A 19,372-nucleotide genomic window follows, 5' to 3' on the forward strand; every position below is an offset into this window, starting at 1 on the left:
TAAAAACAAAGCAGAGAAATCGATTGGACGCAGAAGACTGTATGCAAATTGCTCTGACATCAAAATGCCCCAATAATGATGCTCTCGTATCAAAAATGAAGCAACATCATTTCTCCAAAACCTGAAGTTTTGAAGTTTCAAAGAAATTTTGAATAGATTCAATAAAATTTTGAATTCCAATAATTAATAATATATGATTTCTTTTCTTTCAAATCAAGGGGGTAACGTCGACGTATCTAAATATATTTGGGGTAAAAAGTAAAATAGTTCCCTGACCCCTGTTCTAACACCTCAAATGGCCAAAGGGGAATGTATAAGATTTGTTATATATAACTATTCTTTCTTAAAGTGTTCACACAAATATTCAAACACAGTTACCTGTCAGTGGTACCCGGGTATAATCTCCATTGAAAAAGTGGGTAATTTTGTTGTAAGAAAAGAAACAGATCCCTCTGCTAATACACACGGGCCATTAACACATGTATATTATATTTTCACATATCCCCAGTTGTCCCATATCCCCTTAAAAATGAATTGTTCCTACATGTTGTGCTGAGCGCCACTGACCTCCGTCTGGGACTGGGTGGAAGATGGTGCAGCTGAGTCACACAGCGCCTCTGTAGGCGCAGCACCACCCCACTAAGAAACAGGGAGCCTCGCGATTGGCTGCCTGTTGCTCTCCAATGATGGGACTGCCCCTGGCTGGTCTGGGCCTATTTCTGTGGAGAGGCCTGGGGCTGCAGCCCCATGAAGCCCATTGTTAATCCGGCACTGCTCATAGAATGTAAGAAAAAGTGTAAACATCACACCAAAGTCCAACATTCTACTTCTTTAGTACCGCCCATTATCTTCACAACGCTTCTAAATTACATTTCCAGAAGGAGGTACACTATAAAGATTTGAGGGGCCGTCTTTCACAGGATCCAGTGGAAAACAAGATTCTGTAAGCTGGGGCAAACGCAGTATTTGTAGAGGGGGGGTTTCCAGCATGCATGGGGTCGTGGCTATAATTTTAGAGAGTGCTTTGCTGCTCTCCAACTCTTCCTATCCCCATAATATACATGGGCAATGCTGTGTGCACTACTGTTAGGTCTCCCTCTACTGCAGCTCTCCCTTTTCATGCAGAGCCGTGTGAAGCGGGGTCAGGGTCCAGTCATCTCAATTATACAGTGCCCCGGGCTTGGAGGGGGTTTCCAGGCACTAGGAACCCCCCCTAGGTAAGTATTACTAAAGATTATTTTCATTGACCCTTACATTCTCTCCGCATCATCCCTTCCCTGGTCTTACCTTCACAGGCCGATTCCTCAGAGTTGGGTCGGAAGCCGGGTCCACAGCGAAGGAGACAGAGGTACGATCCAGCTGTGTTGACACATTCTTGCCCAGACGGGCACTGGTAAGTACCCATTTTGCATTCATCCAGATCTGTAATAAAAAAAAAAGGCGTAATAACGCAAGCTAAGCCACTGTGAATAAATACATCCTAAATGAATGACAATGTCTCCCACATGTTTACCTAAATACCCAAACTCCATAAATTTAATTGCATATATACGAGGCCGGCAGAAACCAACCGGTATAAAGTAAGGTAAAGAAATAACGGCTCCCAGACATGTGCCAGCCTGAGCCTATAGGGTGGATTAAACCAAGCTGACAATACTCGCCTCGGCAATTGCGGTTGTCCGGTGCCAGACCATATCCCGCCGGGCAGGAGCAGGAGAAACTGCCCAGGATGTTGTGGCAGGTATGAGAGCAGGGCCTGCGCAGGTCACACTCATTCATATCTAGAAAAGTGTTAGACATAACAGAATCACATCCATTTATTTGTTATGTAATCACATTATAATAGACATCCCTGCTTCCAGAACTCTGAAGCTGCTGGTCTGTATCACTATAAAGAGTTATTGGGTTGGGTAGGTGACTTCACCCTTGGCTCCCTGCTGGCTGTCATTCCTGACCAATAATGCAAATCAGCCTTGGGAGATGCACTATTTAAACATAAAGGCAACAATGCCTGGTAGACTGAAAGGTTTGTAGGTATCTATCTTGGGAATGACAGAATAGGGCCCCACTGAGAAGAATTAAAAATGAAATAGCATTATCTTGCACACATTCACCCACTTTTAAAACCACCAAGTTTTTTTATTAAAATTTTTACTATTGTACTTTTACCTTTAACACTCCTATATTTTTATGTCCTAGTATCTCTATGCTTTAACTCTCATTTTATTTACTCATTTCATTTTTCAGGTGCCTTTTTGTAGAAATATAGCACCTACAGATACCTGTTTTAAGCAAAGTCCAGCTAAATTTTATCAGTGGAATTCACATGGAAATTAGTGAATTGTTTTAAGTTAAGTCAATAAGTCACTAATGCTGCCTTTCCTTCAGAGCTGCATTCCGTTCTGTGGCTAGAACAGTGATGGCTTACCTGTGACACTCCAGGTGTTTCCCAGCATGCTTTGCCAGCTATTAGATAGTTATCTACTGGCAAAGCATGCTGGGGCTTGCAGTTTCAGAACACCTGGAGTGTCAGAGGTTAGCCATCACTGGGATAGAACCTTCCTTTATGTACATATTGGGCTCATAGGATTAGTATAATGCAGGGAAGTTCCCATAATGCCTTGCTCCAGCACACTCACCTGTACAATATAAATCTGATGACTGCACAAAACCCAGAGGGCACGCTCCACCGTTTATACCTGGAATATGAAACAAGATATAAGCCATGAATACTATTTTGCAAAATCTCAGCAGCACTTCCTAGACCGTGTGATCTGACGGGTATCTATTGCCTCAGATTAAAATTATTAAGTATAAAATTCGGAGGTGGCACAGTGGTTAGCATTGTTGTCTCACAGCGTAGGGGGCCGGGTTCAAAATCGACCAAAGCCCTATCTGTGTGGAGTTTGTATGTCCTCCCCATGTTTGCGTGGGTTTCCTCTGGGGGCTCTGGTTTCCACCCACACTCCAAAAACATACTAGTAGGTAACTGGCTGCTGACAAAAATGGACTATGGGAGAATGTCATTGAAAAAAAATGTTTTATTCTTCAAGTATTGCATTTTGCCAATGTTAAAAGAAGCTTTAATATTTTTTTATTTTTTTAAACTTTTTATCTATTTTAAAAAAAAAAATATTTTTGGGTTACCAAGTGGAGCTTTAAGTTCTACTGTGCATGCGAGAGCCGGCTAGCACATATTGGCAGAGAGTTAACCATACCTTCCAACTTTTAAGATTTTAAGACATGGGGTAGGAGGAGGGCGTGGAGACATTATACGTGTCACCAAAGCCTCGCCCCCACTATAAAAAGCCGAAATTAACGGCGTAGCTTAATGACGCGATTAAGCCACGTCCCCTCCATTCACTGCCGTGAATTTCGGCAAATGCGGGAGCTTTGCCTACTCTTCCGGGAGCCTCCCGAGAATTCCGGGAGAGTAGGCAAGTATGGAGTTAACCCTTTCCACTCTGGGTCAGTATTACGAAGGCAGCCACATATCGTTCAGCTGCCCCCATGACGTTTTTTGTTTTTTATAAATTGTGGCGATAAGAGATACGTATAAAGGAAAAATAGATGGGATTACAATAAAAAATATGACATATAGTTTCCATAAAGATAATCTGAATTTAATATAACTGATTCTCATCAAAGTAGATATGTAAAGGTGTAATTAAAAAGAGAGCTAAGAAGTAACAATAGGGAGAAGAGGAGGAGTGGATGTACAATAATAGACTTTTTATTACTTATTATTAAGTAATCAGCCTTATCAATACTTTTCCATCTAACCTGCTGACATATGAACGGGGAGAGAAGACCAGTACGGTACCTCCTTGAAGTGAGGCTGTGAGCTGGAAGCGAAGCTCCTCCGATTGGGGAATGTATGAGGAGCGGATGGCGCTAACGTGCACCCGTTGGGTGGGTTTGTGCTGACGGCCCAGGGTTGGGTTGTACTCCACAGTGTGGTTGCAGCGCAGAGTCAGGTGACTTCCATCCTTGACGAAGGTTGGGGAGGCCCAGGCGTTGATCTGCCCGTTACCCGTCTGTACATACGTCTCACTGTACTCCTGGGGAGGGGTGAGCAGACAAGAAACATGAATTTAAAGTGGGCGTGACCAGCATGCATGGGGGTGTGGCTATAATTTTAGACAGTGCTTGGCTGCTCTCCAACTCTTCCTATCCCCATACTATACATGGGCAATGCTGCGTGCACTAATGCTAGGTGCATGCAGCTCTCCCTTTTCAAGCAGAGCCGTGTGAAGCGGGAGCTGATTCCAGCCACTTCAATTATACAGTGCCCCAGACTTAGAGGGGGGTTTCTAGGCACTAGGAACCCCCCCCCCCCTCGGTTTGCCTATGCTATTCCTCTACAGCGGCCCTCATTTAATCCCCTCAAACTGATGAACATAGTGATTTCTAAGTTTGCCGACATATAGAACAGCAGATATAGTTGCATACCCTGTTTTGACTGAGTGACTATCCCCCCCCCCCCTCCCCGGCATGGAGGTTCCTCTCTTGTGTTTTCCCTTGTTATGACCCTCCCTCTTTATTTTTATTTCTGCACCCCCATATACTCTTGACAAATGTCAATAAAAACTCTCAATGATAAAACAAAAAGCTACTATTAACAAACATTCTCAAATATTCTTAGTAGCAAACCTTGAACTGTTTTGCTATTAAATCAACATACATCAAAAACACAAACCACAACAAAAAGATAAGGGGTAAACGTTCTCCAGACACACCATACTATCTTCATATTTAGGGCATTATTTATTTAAGTATCTTTTTTAAAACCGACAATTTTTGCCAGCTTGATTTAAAACGGTAAAATCCAACGTGTGGGGGCTGGTAAATATTATATATATATATTGCATGTACAATTATATATATTACATACAATATCAAACATCTTCTGTCTTTTATTAATTATAATCTGTATCGGCTCAAGATGTATTATAGGTCCATGGCCATTTAAAGGACAAAGTCAACAGCGCAGGTATGGGATCTATTATCCAGAATGCTTGGGACTTATAGTTTTCCCAGTAATGAGCATCATGCCTAATAATATATGTTACATTTACAAAAGTATCCCAGTTGTTCCCCACAATCCCCCCCCCCATTATTCCTCCACTCATAGCTTAGCAGTGCTCCTCACAGTGTGGCTGATGCAGAGAGGGACGTACACCAGCGGGTGCAGCGCATGTTGCGTGAAATCGCTCTGGGCATGTTCATGAAGCAAGCGATTGCAAATGTGCCTATGTAACACCTTGAACTTGACACGCCCGCCTGCACCAGGCGCATATGTTGCTAATGCCAAGATGGATGCATCTAGATCTCTGCATATGAGCAGAAATGTGCTATATTTCCATACTCTTTTTTTATAAGAGTAGTTTTTTCCCAACTGCATCAGCCTCAGAGAGTTTAAGCAGAAACATTCAGCGATCATTTCTCTGTGTGTTTCATTTATCCTGGAGTAGCAGCGATAATTCACGTTTCTCTTCTATCTGGTGTTTGTAACTCTCCGGATAACAGGGTTCAGGATAAAAGATCATTGCTAAGTTATAGGCAATGTGGTCGGGATGTATTTTTCAGGAGGATGAAGTTAGGGATATAAACCGTACCTGGAGGACAATTTCAGAAGACGCTAAGGCTTCTGGGACAAATCCATTGATCACAATATCAAACCACAGGATGCCGTCAGTGTCCACGCCCCGGGCTATGTGTGTAATACGCAGCAGCTCACCTGCAACACAAGAGGAGAATACTGTCTGCCAGAGATATCGTCTGATGGGAAACAACTGTAGGACCCACACTTGCCATAGAATGGATGTGACGTGCCTCATGCCTCAGTGAGGTGTGTAAGAGAAGGGGCCTCTTAAGCTCTGAGGGGTTAGATGTCTAACTTATCCACGATTGGACACTAATGTGTGGATCTCACCTGTTGCAAACTCCACCTGAGACTCCTTCCGAAAAACGCCTTTAGTCAGGGAGAAACCATTAACGGTGCCATCGTGGGGGAAGGCCCCAGACCAGTACAGAGGGGCAATCATAGAAACCAGCACTTTCATCAGGGGTCCTGTTAGGAAAAGAAAATAAATATAATTTTAAGCGATATTATCTATATTAAAGCAGAAGTATCCAGAGGCCCACAGACCAATTTGGTTTTTGGGGGGGGTTGGTTGGACTGGTGGGCATTTGCCCCCCCCCCCCCCTCCTCCCGGGCCGCTCCCATAGTGGGCTACTTTGGACTGGATCACTGGGCTACCTGCATTTTCCTACTTCCTAATAGGCTGCTGAGCTGCGTCTATCCCCCCGGGTTAAATTTTGCCAGTCAGGCCCTGGGGATGGCGATGCTGGTCCATCCTCCTGCTCTTCCCCATTTGGGAATAGCACATGTGCCCACCCTATGAGTACTAAGAAGAGCGGCTCTGCAGCAGATGGACCCCACACCTCTTTGCCCCGGAGTCACTGCACCCCCAGCAGCGGCCATAGGTCAACCACCAAATATTTCAATATGTGGACTCGTCTCCTGTTCCGAACGAAGAGAATGGAATGGAAACAGATACATGCCAACAATCCTGATTTTCCTAGGACCATCCAGATGATTTTTAATGGCCTTCTGTGCACAAATGCACAGAATTATGGCTATCCTTGGCCACAGCTATGACACTGTAAAGTGATCCTGGGAAGTCCGTCTCTGCGTGAAGAGGTCTCTATGTGATTATCAGTTCCACATAAAGGTCTCGTGACAAAACCCATAGTGGCGTGGAGCTGGCTATAAAAAAGCCATGTGCCCCGAAGCTTTGTACGTTAATGAAGTAGTAAGGTGCCCATACGTTGGGGGTAACACATACCTACTGAGGGCGGGATGTTCTCAATGCTGCTGCTGATGGTGGTGGTTCCAGAGTGGGAGTTCTCCGTCATGTTGGCACTGAGTGAGGATACTCCGAAATCCTGGTCGTTAATAATGCCAATGAGGCTGGCACGTACGCGAGAGGCGACAGCTGAAGCAGATAAAGAAACGTTTATGGGACAATATTAAATATAGCACATTTATAAATGCTTGATTTAATCATGATACATGTACATCAATTGGTTATCAGGACAACCAATCAGACACTAGCTTTCGTTAGTACACTATTGAAAAGATGAAAGCTAATATCTGATTGGCTTATAACAAGAAGCTGTCTGAGTTCCACCAGCTATCTCTGAGTTCTTTGGTACATCTCAGCGCAGAGTTTACCTGTGATCATGAATATAAACCCCGACTTCCTTAATCCCTTTTTTCCTTGACTGAATATGAAGATAATAAATGTAAGTCTTGTGTGAACTGCGTAGAGGGCTGATTGGGTATAATATCCTAAATAGGTTAAGACAGAGGCTGGTTTGGCGATCTGATAAGGTTGCTTAAAGAGGTGAGTTTCATGGAACAATTGAAGGTTTGGAGGGTAGAGGAAAGGTCTTGTCATACACGGGATGGAATTCCTCAACTGGCAATAGGATCAGGCAACTGGGAACGGGATCAGGTAACTGGGAATAGGATCAGGCAACTGGGAACGGGATCAGGTAACTGGGAATAGGATCAGGCAACTAGGAACGGGATCAGGTAATGGGGAATGGGATCAGGTAACGGGAAATGGGATCAGGTAACTGGGAATAGGATCAGGCAACTGGAAACAGGATCAGGTAACTGGATCATGTAACTGGGAATAGGATCAGGCAACTGGGTATGTGATCAGGCAACTGGGAATGGGATCAGGTAACCAGTGTGGATGAGTCGAGTGGGGAGATATTTTGAGACAAGGGAAAAGAGATATGTCATTGCAGTTTGGTTGATGGATTTTTTTTACTTGTGTGTACTTGTTTTATCTTACACATATATACATTATATATACACACACAGTGATTGAAGTGTAAATTTAGAGGTGACAGTAAAACAATGTAATGGGAATGTAAGTCAATGGAATTTGACAGTGTTATAATGCAGCAATAGAAGTGGTGGTATATATATATATATATATATATATATATGTACACATACATATATAGTATAGTTTAATAGAGTGTAATGAACACAAGAGAGAATGGTGTCTTGACAATTAATGCAACAATTGCGTTTTCCTTAAAAATGTATTTTTACACCAGGCCAACAGCACCCACTAAAGATACGCTTCCTAAAAAGTGTATCTGGGCATGTGACCAGATCCCCATAAGGTGGCACCTAAGGGCTTGTGATACACTTATGTGTAGACGCTCTCACTGTACTCCCGTCCTACCTCACCCGGTGTAAGGGGCTGTCAGTCTAATACACACACCAATGGGGATACGGATGTATTTTGCATGTGCAGCACAGAAATGCCACAAAAACTGATGATGGTCCAATTCCTTACAATACAGACTTTTTCTGAATGAACACTGAAGCGATTACATCAGAACTCACCGATTATAAGCACTGGCTGTTTATACAGATATTATTTACAGGATATTTCACATATATTAGCATCACTTGTGTATCATACGGGACACCATGCCGTGACAATAGTGAACATACCTCGGCATTGTGGCAACAGACAGGCCTCAATCTCAATGTCCTTTCCAACGCAGGTTTTGCCTCCATTTTGCGGCGGAGGCGAGAAGCAGGAACGAGAGCGTTGCCGGATGCCTTCACTGCAGGACACCGAACACTGCGACCAGCTGCTCCAGCCCGTCCACCCTCCGTCCACTGAGGAGAGACACGCGAGATATAATCATCAGCCGCCTGCATTAAGCTTCAGACAACGAGGGTCATTTACCAACGTGCTATAGTGTGCCCACACAGCACATAGAAATTTGCTTTTGTGGGACAATATTAAAATGAGATATTAGGGGTATATTGGTCATATTCACGGGGGCAATCCCTTGTTAGCAGTGGCTGCAGTGTCTCTACCCCACAAAGGGACTTTTTTGGGGTTTTGTAACAATATAACGGTCCCAAGGTATGGAATGAGCAGTTTTTTCAGAGTACAATTAAGATGGACTTTGAAAAAATTTAGCTTTTTTACATTTTCATGTGCATCCACAATCCTACAAAAATATATGCATCCCCACTTTATGGGGGCAGTTCCCAAACGCGGAATGTGGGCGTGTACCTTAGACAAATAGACGCACATTTTGGAAAAACAAAAAAGCGCGGAAAGTCTGTATATTTTGTGGTAGTGAACGGCCCTTTATGTGAATTGCAGATAAACACTTGAGTTACCTGGGCAGGGAAGTAGATTACAGGTCCTCACATCCACGTCTCGTCCCATGCACGGGGTCCCTCCATTTGATGGAGGAGGGTTATTACACAGCCGGGCTCTCTCCTGTACCCCCATCCCACAGGTCCTAGTACATGGACCCCATTCCTGCCACTCCGAGAAGCCACCGTTAGCTGTCAGGACACAGAATAGACAAGAGGGCCTGAGTCATTAAGGAGAGCAAAGCAAAAAAATCAAGAGTTTGCTTCTGGACAGACCATGTTACAATGCAAATTAGTTTATTATTTTGCACATAAGTTTCTCTGCCTCTCCGCCCAGCTAAGGGCACCTCCAGATTGTGGAAGTCTCTCCCAAAAGAGCAGAGCAGGCTCTGCACTCGAACCATCCACAGACAGATGTGTATATTATTTAAGGCCAAGATGAATACATACTATTGACTATGTGGTATTGGTATGCTTACCTCCCAACATCCCCAAATGGAAAAATGGGGCAAATTAGACCACATCCTGACCTACCTAGGCCCAGTGGCGGATCCAGGGGGGGGGGCGATGGGGGCCCCCCCTACCAGGGGCTTGCTGCCGACAGCTGCACACTGTGCAGGTCCGTTCAGCAGTGACAGTGTGCTGCCCGGCTGCTCTGATTGTGTTTTAAACACAATCAGAGCAGCGGGACAGCACACTGCCACTGCTGAACGGACCTGCACATACTGTGCAGCCGCCGGCAGCCTTAGACATCAGAAAGGGGGCGAGGCCTAAATCGCCCCCCCTAAAATCACCCCAGGTAGGACAAATGTCTAGATCCGCCCCTGCCTAGGCCACACATACAGACTAATCTGTTCAATGCATTCACTTCAAAAATATTACTTTGGCTCACAAAATGGCCGCCTCCACAGTACCTCAGGGATATCACTCGTCCTTAATGAATTGATCGGCTGCATTCTCGTGAATATTTGTACATTTCTATTCTCTTACGATTGACTTTTATCATGTAACATCCGAAATTAATTTATCTGCCTTCTTAGGACAATTTATGATAGAGTTAAAATGCAGAACCATTATCTTGTAGTAAATTCATGCTAATATATTTTTCACAAAGTTTCAGAAACAATGTATAATGACCAATGTATAATGTATGTACCATATACTCTTCTGGAAGCATAAACTATATATATTGCGTTAAAAAAGCAATGCCTACAGCTCCCATATTAAGCACAGATCGCATTAACTAAAAGGAAATAATTTGAAATCATATATTCTCATGGATATTACTTCACTGAACGGTTGTTGGCTGAATTTACAATAATTTGTTAGAAGTCTAATCTCTACTTACCATAAACTCGTAGCTCCACCCCCCGATGAGCGAGGCCTGCTGAGTTTGTGACTGTGCAGCGATAATACCCAGAATCCTGAAGTAAAGCCTGGGGGATGCGCAAAGAACCATCCTTAAGAAACTCCAGCCTAGAAGAAGAGATGAGGCCTACTTAGTGCTGATTGTATTAAAAGACCATTGGTGGAAGAAGAAAAGGAAATGGATTTTCTATACATTACCTAGACATCTCTACAGAGAGCTGGCTACCATCCTTCCTCCAGGTCACAGTCGGTGCTGGGAGCCCCTCCGCCCTGCAGGGCAATAAGGCTGTTTGGTTAACGTGTGCACTGACCACTGATGGTCCCGGCAGGATGGAAGGTACAACTGAAACACAGAAGATCATGGTATCATCAATAACCAGGTTACACACAAGACCATAGGCAAACCGTGGGGTGGGGGTGGGGGTTCCTAGTGCCTGGAAACCCCCCTTCAAGCCTGGGGCACTGTATAATTGAGGTGGCTGGACCCTGCCCCGGCTTCACATGGCTCTGCTTGAAAAGGGAGAGTTGCATGTACCTAACAATAGTGCACGCAGCATTGCCCATGTATATTATGGGGATAGGAAGAGTTGGAGAGCAGCCAAGCACTGTCTAAAATTATAGCTACGCCCCCATGCATGCTGGTCACGCCCACTGGCGGCGTGGTGTGGAAACCCCACTCTACAAATTCTGAAGACCCTGTCCAGTACTGATGGCTGGTCACTCACCTTGTATCTCTACAATGAAGTTCAGGCTGGTGGAGCCTACGAGGTTAGTGGCTAAGCAGGTGTATTCTCCACTGTCCGAGACCTGCAAGTTGTAAATCTGTACATAACGGCCCTTAGACAAGATCTGCACTCGTCTGTCCTCCTGGAACAAAATAAAAAAAGAGTCACACTCACCTACAATTAGATATACCTAATCTACAATAGGATATTTTGATGAACCGTACATTTGTACATCTCCAGAACATATTAGCCAATAGGACAGCTGAATGCCCACGCACATCCTTACATTGAGTAATACAACTATATGTTTTCCTTTTATTTGCCATGGTGGCAGGATGTGCATATTTTTTTGGGTGGGGAAGGGGGGGGTGAGGGGCTTCCGGACCTCTCAAAGCCCCATACAGCAGCAGTGAGGTTGCAGACAATTTCTCACATCCACCATCTTACTGAAGCTCCCTCTAGTGATCAGTTTGTGGCTGCTGTTATAGTAACCAAAATGAAGCCTGTGATTGCCATAGACTGGTCAGTAGAGGAAACTTTAATAAACTAAAGGAGAAATTATGTTTTCTGCTTCATGTATATAGGGGTCCGTAAAAGAAATTTGCTATATGGCCCAAAAAGGTCTAGTTAAGCCCCTGGGTGCTACTAAGAGTGTACACATGTTGGCAGGCCTGTCCTTCCATGAGGCATGTACATTGTCCATACCTGTCCACTCTCTAGGAATGTCTGGGAGACTCACAAATTCCGGGCAGGTCTCCCGGACTCCCGAGAGAACAGGCATCTGTCCGTAGGGACCCTCAATGACGCGTTTTGTGGTGAATCTTGTCATTTTAGCTCCGCCCCACAACAAAGTGGCATTTTTGTTGTGGGGGTGGGGCCAACATGACACAATTCGCCGCCCTGCCCCCTTTTGCCCTCCAGGATATCCCGAAGGCAAACAATACAAAGTTGCCAATTCTTACCTAGGGGAAGGAGAGACGAACTTCTCACCTCCCCCCCTCCTCCCCCGGCTCCTGCATTCCTCCTCTCCCCCTCCACAGAAGTTTCTTACCCCAGGGCAATCACCTCCACTGTCCTCCTACAGTGACTGCAGGAGGCAGGACACCATTATACCTCTCCCATCCTGTCCTATAACGCTTTATAATCACAGTAAAAGAAGGTTGGATCTCAACATACAATATCAGAAGATTTATTTTCTCAAGGACAGTCGGGTACTAAGCAGCTGGTCGCATGCACTCGTACGACATTTCTGACATGACCCAAATCAAGATTTCTACTTAGTGAAACTGGTGACAACTTTCATATCTGTACCTGGAGGGGGGTTTCTCCTTTGAACCACTGAATGGCTGGAGCCGGATCACCTTCCATCCTACATTCAAGAACCAATTGTCCTCCAATGGACACAGAGAGTGAGCGAGGTTCATTAGATCCAATTACACTGGGGGGAACTGGAGAAAACATATTACAAGTCAGGAGCACAACTATCTTATTGCATAAGACCCACAACATAGTGCTATCTCTGCACACATTACTTTATGCAACATTTTATATTCTTGTACAGGATAATTCACCTTTCAGCCGCACCCAGATGGCCCTCGAGTCTCTTCCTGCTGCGTTGTTTGCCACACACACATAAATCCCAGCATCTTCCGCCTATAACAGAGCCAAACACAGACATCTCGCTTACATTCTCTAACACCACTGCAGGTTGCTTATGCCAACAACAAACATGGTGGCTTTGTTGCGTGGCAGCTGTGTGGTCATAAGGAGTGTAACAGATAGGGACAGTGGAGACATCAGCACTCATACCTTCACTCTATCTATCCTAAGAACAGTCCCGTTTCTTGTCAGTAAGTCTGGTCGTGACAAAGGAAGCCTGTCCTTCTCCCAGATGACTTCTGGGACAGGGATACCAGCTGCATTGCACACCAGTTCCAGAGGATCATCGATGGAAACGGAGATCTCGGTGGGGAAATAAGGACCCTCGATCCTCGGTGGTTCTGGGAAACACAACATGAAGTCGGTCATTGCATTTGCCAACTCCCATTCTGCTTACTGTCTCTAACAGTATGGGGGAAGTGTCTATAGCCATGAACAAGACAAGGTTTGATCTGGTCATGAAGTTCTCTCGACAACCTACCTAGGACGGTCAGGCGGAAGTGCTTGCTAACCTTCCTGGCTACATTCAGAGCAGTGCAGGAGTAGAGTCCCGAATGGCTGGCCTGGACAGATTCCAGGTACAGCCGGGTTCCCAACCCGTTGGGGAGGAGGTTACTCTGAAGGTTGAGTGGTTCGCCGTCTTTCTCCCAGGACAGTGAAGGCAGAGGGGAACCATGAGCTTCACAAGTGAACGTCACAGAAGATCCTTTGATTGCAGTGACTTCTTCTGTGCCCTCCGACTGCTCCACCACCGGCAAAGCTGGAACAGACAACAACACAGTTAACAGGTACATATTCCATGCCATCTATTGTGCCAATGTTACCAATATCATAAACAGTAAATTAATTCCTTCTGATCATTTTGGTTTTAGCAACTGTCTTTAGGAATTAATTAAGGATAATGGAATGAGAGTCTTTCTTCCATCTACTTTACTCATCGTCATTTCATTTATAATTATTTCCCAAACACCTGCACTTCTGGCAATCTCTTCCTTATCCCATTCCACTTCTCACCCACTACAAAATCTCACCCCACACCTCAATAGCTCCACCTCTAGGTCACTCCCATACCTCCTCCTCTCGTCATCTTCTCACTTAAAGCTTACCCTATTCTACGCGACACTGGGGGGCCTCATTTAGCGTTCGGAGCAAATCCAGCTAAAGTGTGTAAATGTATGTATTCCTGGACAAGCCATGCTGCGAGGCCAGGGGCGCAAATACAAATTTGTAGGACACAAATTATTGAGCAGCTTAATTTTAACACTGATCTAGAGTTGAGTTAGAACACATCCCAACTCTAAATCTGTCTGCAAAGTTGCACCTTGAAGATGGATTTACACTTAACTTTAAATCAGGGGTGGATCTAGACAGTTTCTTAGAGCGGGGAGGGCACCATCACTTTGATTGATGGGCCCCACCTCCCTGTCACTCCTAGCAGGGGCGAGCTGCTTTGGGCTGCACACTAAGTACATGTGCCTGGCAGCCCAGAGGCAGGTAGAGGATGCTGCCCGGCCGCTCCAATTGTGTTTTAAAATCAACTAGTGTTCTAAATGACAAAACAGAACATGGATAAACCGTCTACTGACTTATTGCTCTGTACCAGTCTGTAATTTGAGGTTGACATTCAAACTACACCACCACCACTCCCTCCACCAACCCATCCACAGATAATGAAGCCCAGTGCTTACTCTCCACCACTAGGGTAAAGCTCTTCTCTGCAGTTCCAGCGGCACTGGATACCACACAAGTGTAGATCCCGGCATCAGACGCCTGTACATGGGATATCCTGGCAGATGAAAACACAGGGTTAACGGCCACCCACGGAGGATTGTACCCACCTGTCTCAAGGTTCCGGACTACAATTCCCCTTCATGGGTAATCATTTTTCAATTTCTTACGTTTACCCAAATTAATTTCAAATTTTTTTTCTAGACAAATTCTAATTTCTTTTGGCAACAAATGTAGAAATATATATAGGCAGGAATGGGGGTACGAGGGATGCTTAAATATGTTTTCACCCCTTCTAATTTCTATGCAGATATTTTAACCCCACAAAGATACAGCAATATTTATCCTACATCTTCTAACGTTCATAGGCATACCTAATATGTGTACTTTATTACAGGTAACGTTCACTTAAAAGCGTCAGGATACATATTATCAATATATGTTGGGGGGAAGATGCGCATAGCGTTTTTTATTTTTACACATTGTATTCATTTTTTACTCCATAAGGGAAGACATAATTTTTATTTTTTTTAACGGTTAATAAAAGTAGCATGTGTTCACCTGCAATACCATGTCAGTGACATCTAAGCTCATGTTAGAGCATGTTACAACATGGTCTAGTAGTAGGGACAGTGTCTGAAAAGCCTCTTTGTGTTTTACCAGACTCAGGGTCTCTGCTTCCTCTGTGGGAACCCCAATGATGTCGACACCAAGGTTTCAAGAGCAGGAAGAAGTGGAGGGGGTGAGGTTATAGAATGCTGGGCAATCTAATGACCAGGAACCACAGGTTGTGGGTCCCAGCCACATTAAAGGAATCAAAGGGTGTCAATAACCACCTGGTAACTGTGTAGGTGACGCTCAAAGCGACGCACTGTCCGAATTTAGACAGAGCATAAATAGACGCATAAATGTGAAGAAAACTATCACTAGCGGAGAACAGACTGTAGCTCCTTACCGGAGGATACGCCCACCAGAAGAGATCCTGAAGAAGCGAGAAGCAGTAAGCTGGCTTCCGTCTTTTAGCCAGGTCAGCTGTACGGGCAGGGAGCTGCTGGCATGGCACTCTAGGTTCACCTGTGATCCCGGGACACTGCTGAGGGTCTCTGAAACGTTGGCGCCTGATTCAAACGATGGAGGAACTGTATGCGCCACACAAAAAAAACCCCCAAACAATAAAGTTTTTGAGAGAAGGAAAACATTGCAATAAGAAATCTAGCAGGGTAATCATCACACTAACCAAGTATGTTCAACATGAAGACCTTTGTGTCTTCTCCAGCAATGTTACGAGCCAGACACGTGTAGCGGCCGGAGTCAGAGGCTTGAACAGAAGTCAGGAGCAGGGAACTTCCGTCTTGGGAGAGACTGAACAAGAGGAGAACATTAGGGTAGTGGACTAATGCAACCACATAATGGGTCTCCCAATCACTTCCTGCTTTTAGGAGAAGCTGACTATAGTATCCTTCATTACTGACCAGAAGCCGGCTGTGTAGGACAATGCCTCTCAGCAGGACCACAACGTTCTCTCATATCTTTATCTCATATCTTCACTTCTAATAACCTCCTGGCACTTATACATATGTATTGTTGACCGTTATTAGTGCTTCTTGTACATAAACCAGTACTTTAATGTATCCTGTTCTTAGATGGTTATAATAGAACTGATCCCAACCTATTCATGCAAATGTGTCAGCTTATTATTAACATGTGTGAATGTACCAAGGAAGTGTCAGTAGCAGGAAGAAGTGGATTAGTGGTTAAGATCACAGCCTTTATAATAATGACACTGAGAACGGGCTGGAGATCAGTGGTTAAGATCACTGCCTGTATAACAATGACACTGAGAACGGGCCGGAGATCGGTGGTTAAGATCACTGCCTGTATAACAATGACACTGAGAATGGGCTGGAGATCAGTGGTTAAGATCACTGCCTGTATAATAATGACACTGAGAACGGGCCGGAGATCGGTGGTTAAGATCACTGCCTGTATAACAATGACACTGAGAATGGGCTGGAGATCAGTGGTTAAGATCACTGCCTGTATAACAATGACACTGAGAATGGGCTTGAGATCGGTGGTTAAGATTACTGCATGTATAACAATGACATTGAGAATGGGTTGGAGATCAGTAGTTAAGCTCATGGCCTGTATAACAATGAGACCAAGAGCTGGCTGGAGATCAGTGGTTAAGATCACTGCCTGTGTAACAATGACATCAAGAATGGGCTGGAGATCGGTGGTTAAGATCATGGCCTGTATAACAACGAGACCAAGTATTGACTGGAGATCAGTGGTTATGATCACTGCCTGTATAACAATGAAATTGAGAATGGGCTGGAGTTCAGTGGTTAAGATCACAGTCTGTATAACAATGACACTGAAAACGGGCTGGATATCAGTGGTTAAGATCACTGCCCGTATAACAATAAGATCACGGCCTGTATAACAATGACCAATGACACTGAGAACGGACTGTGTGTATATATATATATATATATATATATATATATATATATATATATATATATATATATATATATATATGTATTCACACACCTCCTAGCATAATCAATCAATGATGGTTGCAAGGAAAGCAGAGTTAGTTTATTTATGTTATACAGAGAAGACGCAGTGGCCATTGAGCAGTAAATTGATGGGAGGCAGCAATTTGGAGGGTTGCAGCATCAAAATCAGCCTCAGGTCATCAGCAAACTTAAATCCAGACCTAAATCTGCGGACGAGCATTGTAAAGCAGCGGGCAGTGCTCACAGCTGTAGGGAAATGTGACCTTCATGATCAGTCCCCATTCTGCAAATCTACTGCCCCTCATAAGGGTCCTAGAAAAATATTACATTGACCATCATTGAATCATGCTTCCATTGCTCAAGCTCCTGGGCATTTATGATAGGACAAAACTCTCTCTTGCACCTAGTAACTACTAGCAGAAACGCACTTTACCCAGACACCAGTATAAAAGCCCCCATAGTAAAGGTATTGAGAAACAACATAGATAAATAGTTTCTGCTTTGTTATTGGTCCCTGTACATTGCCCTGTTCATATATACAGGCTGTGAACTTAACCACTAATCCACTTCTTCCTCCGACTCACAAACCGGAGGAAAGTGCGGGAGATGAATTCTATATAGTATTACCGGATGTTTGGTGCGGAGGATAATTCTAGGGGCTTCCCGTCCTTTAGCCATAAGATTTGGGGAGGAGGTGTCCCCTCGGCTTTACACTCCAGGGTCACCTCCCGTTTCAGCTGGACACTTCGCTCGCTGGGAATCTCTGATCCAAGGATTCTTGGAGCCACTACAAAAAAAACAAAAAAACATCTTATAGTGTTCTACAAGGAATGTGATCTGCGCCCATTCACATCATAACCCCCATCAGAAGATGAGTCAGAGCATTCTGTAGTAGTCTAGTACCCTGTATTAGTAGCAGGAAGTCCTTGTGAGCCTCAGACAGGGGGTTCTGTGCTATGCAGCTGTACAGTCCTGCGTGTGACTGCTGCACTCTGTTGATTTGTAGCCGGCTGCCTCTTATAATCACTCCCCGCTCACCAGTGTGCTCTGCGAACAACACATACAGAACATGAATGCAACAAATACTAATAATAAGAGGTCATTTATAGGTCTCCCAGAAATGCGGGAGTCTCCCGGACATTCTGGGAGAGTAGGCAACTATGTTTAAAGAAAAGCAGCTAATGAATCTCTAGAGACTGAAGTGTCTTTTACATTTCTGTCTCCATTACTGAAGTCATGTTGTCTTACCTGTCAGTCTTTGATTGAATCTTGGTCTCCATGAAAATGGCCGCCTGCATAGGCATCAATACATGGACATAGGACACAATTTCTGAACTGTGTCATCATACCACAGATGGCGAAGCCAATCACGTCTTGTACTGTCTCAGCATCAGGGAGAATGCCAGACTCTTCAGGGAGTGAGGGAGATCACCCCTATTTCAGGGAGTCTCCCTGACATTCAGGGAGAGTTGGCAAGTATGATATAACAGTAACGCATGTTACGACTGGCATACATCAAATACTATCTATATAACCTTAGATCTTTTATTTCTGGTATTTCTTTTAATTACTACTTTTATTATTTCCAATTATGACTTTTATAGTTTTATTTTATAGCTTGATTTTTCTTTTCAATTACCTTTACCAATGGACAATACACAGTGTAGTAGTGTAAACAAAAAGATGATCCCTGACGCTGTAGATTTGTGGACACGATATAAAAGGCAACTGATAAAGTTCTTTGTGTTTATAACATACAATCGCCCTAGTCATTAATAGGCAGTGAATAAGTAATTGCGCGCTCCATAGATTTGTATCCTCTCTCTCTAGTGGGTAGGTACAAACAATGTTATAGAAAACCTGAAGAAAATTTAAAAAAACAAACCCATAAACATAAAAACATAAGTGGTCCTCTGAACGGTGCCCTAGACATGTGCCTAGGTTGCCTGTCTGATAAATACAGCCCTGACAATCACTCCAGCATACACTTATTTAATGTTTAAAATCGTAATGCGAGTCTAAGGGGTATATTTACTAAACTGGAGGTTTGAAAAAGTGGAGCTGTTGCCTATAGCAACCAATCAGATTCTAGCTATTATGTTCTAGAATGTACTGGATAAATGATAACTAGAATCTGATTGGTTGCTATAGGC

At 44.1% G+C, this 19,372-nt stretch overlaps 1 protein-coding gene across 1 annotated transcript in view; it reads right to left on the reverse strand.

Moving 5' to 3' along the window:
• Positions 1 to 19,372, reverse strand: part of HMCN2 (hemicentin 2) — a 169,408-nt gene that overhangs the window by 18,878 nt on the left and 131,158 nt on the right. The window contains exons 63-83 of the mRNA XM_075185190.1: positions 18,123 to 18,266; positions 17,847 to 18,006; positions 15,932 to 16,056; positions 15,650 to 15,833; positions 14,655 to 14,752; positions 13,448 to 13,726; positions 13,117 to 13,307; positions 12,879 to 12,960; positions 12,619 to 12,755; positions 11,308 to 11,449; positions 10,781 to 10,925; positions 10,563 to 10,690; positions 9,236 to 9,406; positions 8,549 to 8,719; positions 6,852 to 7,001; positions 5,936 to 6,073; positions 5,619 to 5,740; positions 3,824 to 4,061; positions 2,640 to 2,699; positions 1,662 to 1,781; positions 1,288 to 1,422 (exon numbers count right to left, since the gene is read on the reverse strand). Of these exons, the coding sequence (XP_075041291.1) occupies positions 1,288 to 1,422; positions 1,662 to 1,781; positions 2,640 to 2,699; positions 3,824 to 4,061; positions 5,619 to 5,740; positions 5,936 to 6,073; positions 6,852 to 7,001; positions 8,549 to 8,719; positions 9,236 to 9,406; positions 10,563 to 10,690; positions 10,781 to 10,925; positions 11,308 to 11,449; positions 12,619 to 12,755; positions 12,879 to 12,960; positions 13,117 to 13,307; positions 13,448 to 13,726; positions 14,655 to 14,752; positions 15,650 to 15,833; positions 15,932 to 16,056; positions 17,847 to 18,006; positions 18,123 to 18,266 (3,120 nt within the window). The remainder of the gene's footprint in view (positions 1 to 1,287; positions 1,423 to 1,661; positions 1,782 to 2,639; positions 2,700 to 3,823; positions 4,062 to 5,618; positions 5,741 to 5,935; positions 6,074 to 6,851; positions 7,002 to 8,548; positions 8,720 to 9,235; positions 9,407 to 10,562; positions 10,691 to 10,780; positions 10,926 to 11,307; positions 11,450 to 12,618; positions 12,756 to 12,878; positions 12,961 to 13,116; positions 13,308 to 13,447; positions 13,727 to 14,654; positions 14,753 to 15,649; positions 15,834 to 15,931; positions 16,057 to 17,846; positions 18,007 to 18,122; positions 18,267 to 19,372) is intronic.

The sequence above is a fragment of the Mixophyes fleayi genome, chromosome 9 (genome assembly GCF_038048845.1).
Source record: "Mixophyes fleayi isolate aMixFle1 chromosome 9, aMixFle1.hap1, whole genome shotgun sequence".
Lineage (NCBI taxonomy): Eukaryota > Metazoa > Chordata > Amphibia > Anura > Limnodynastidae > Mixophyes > Mixophyes fleayi.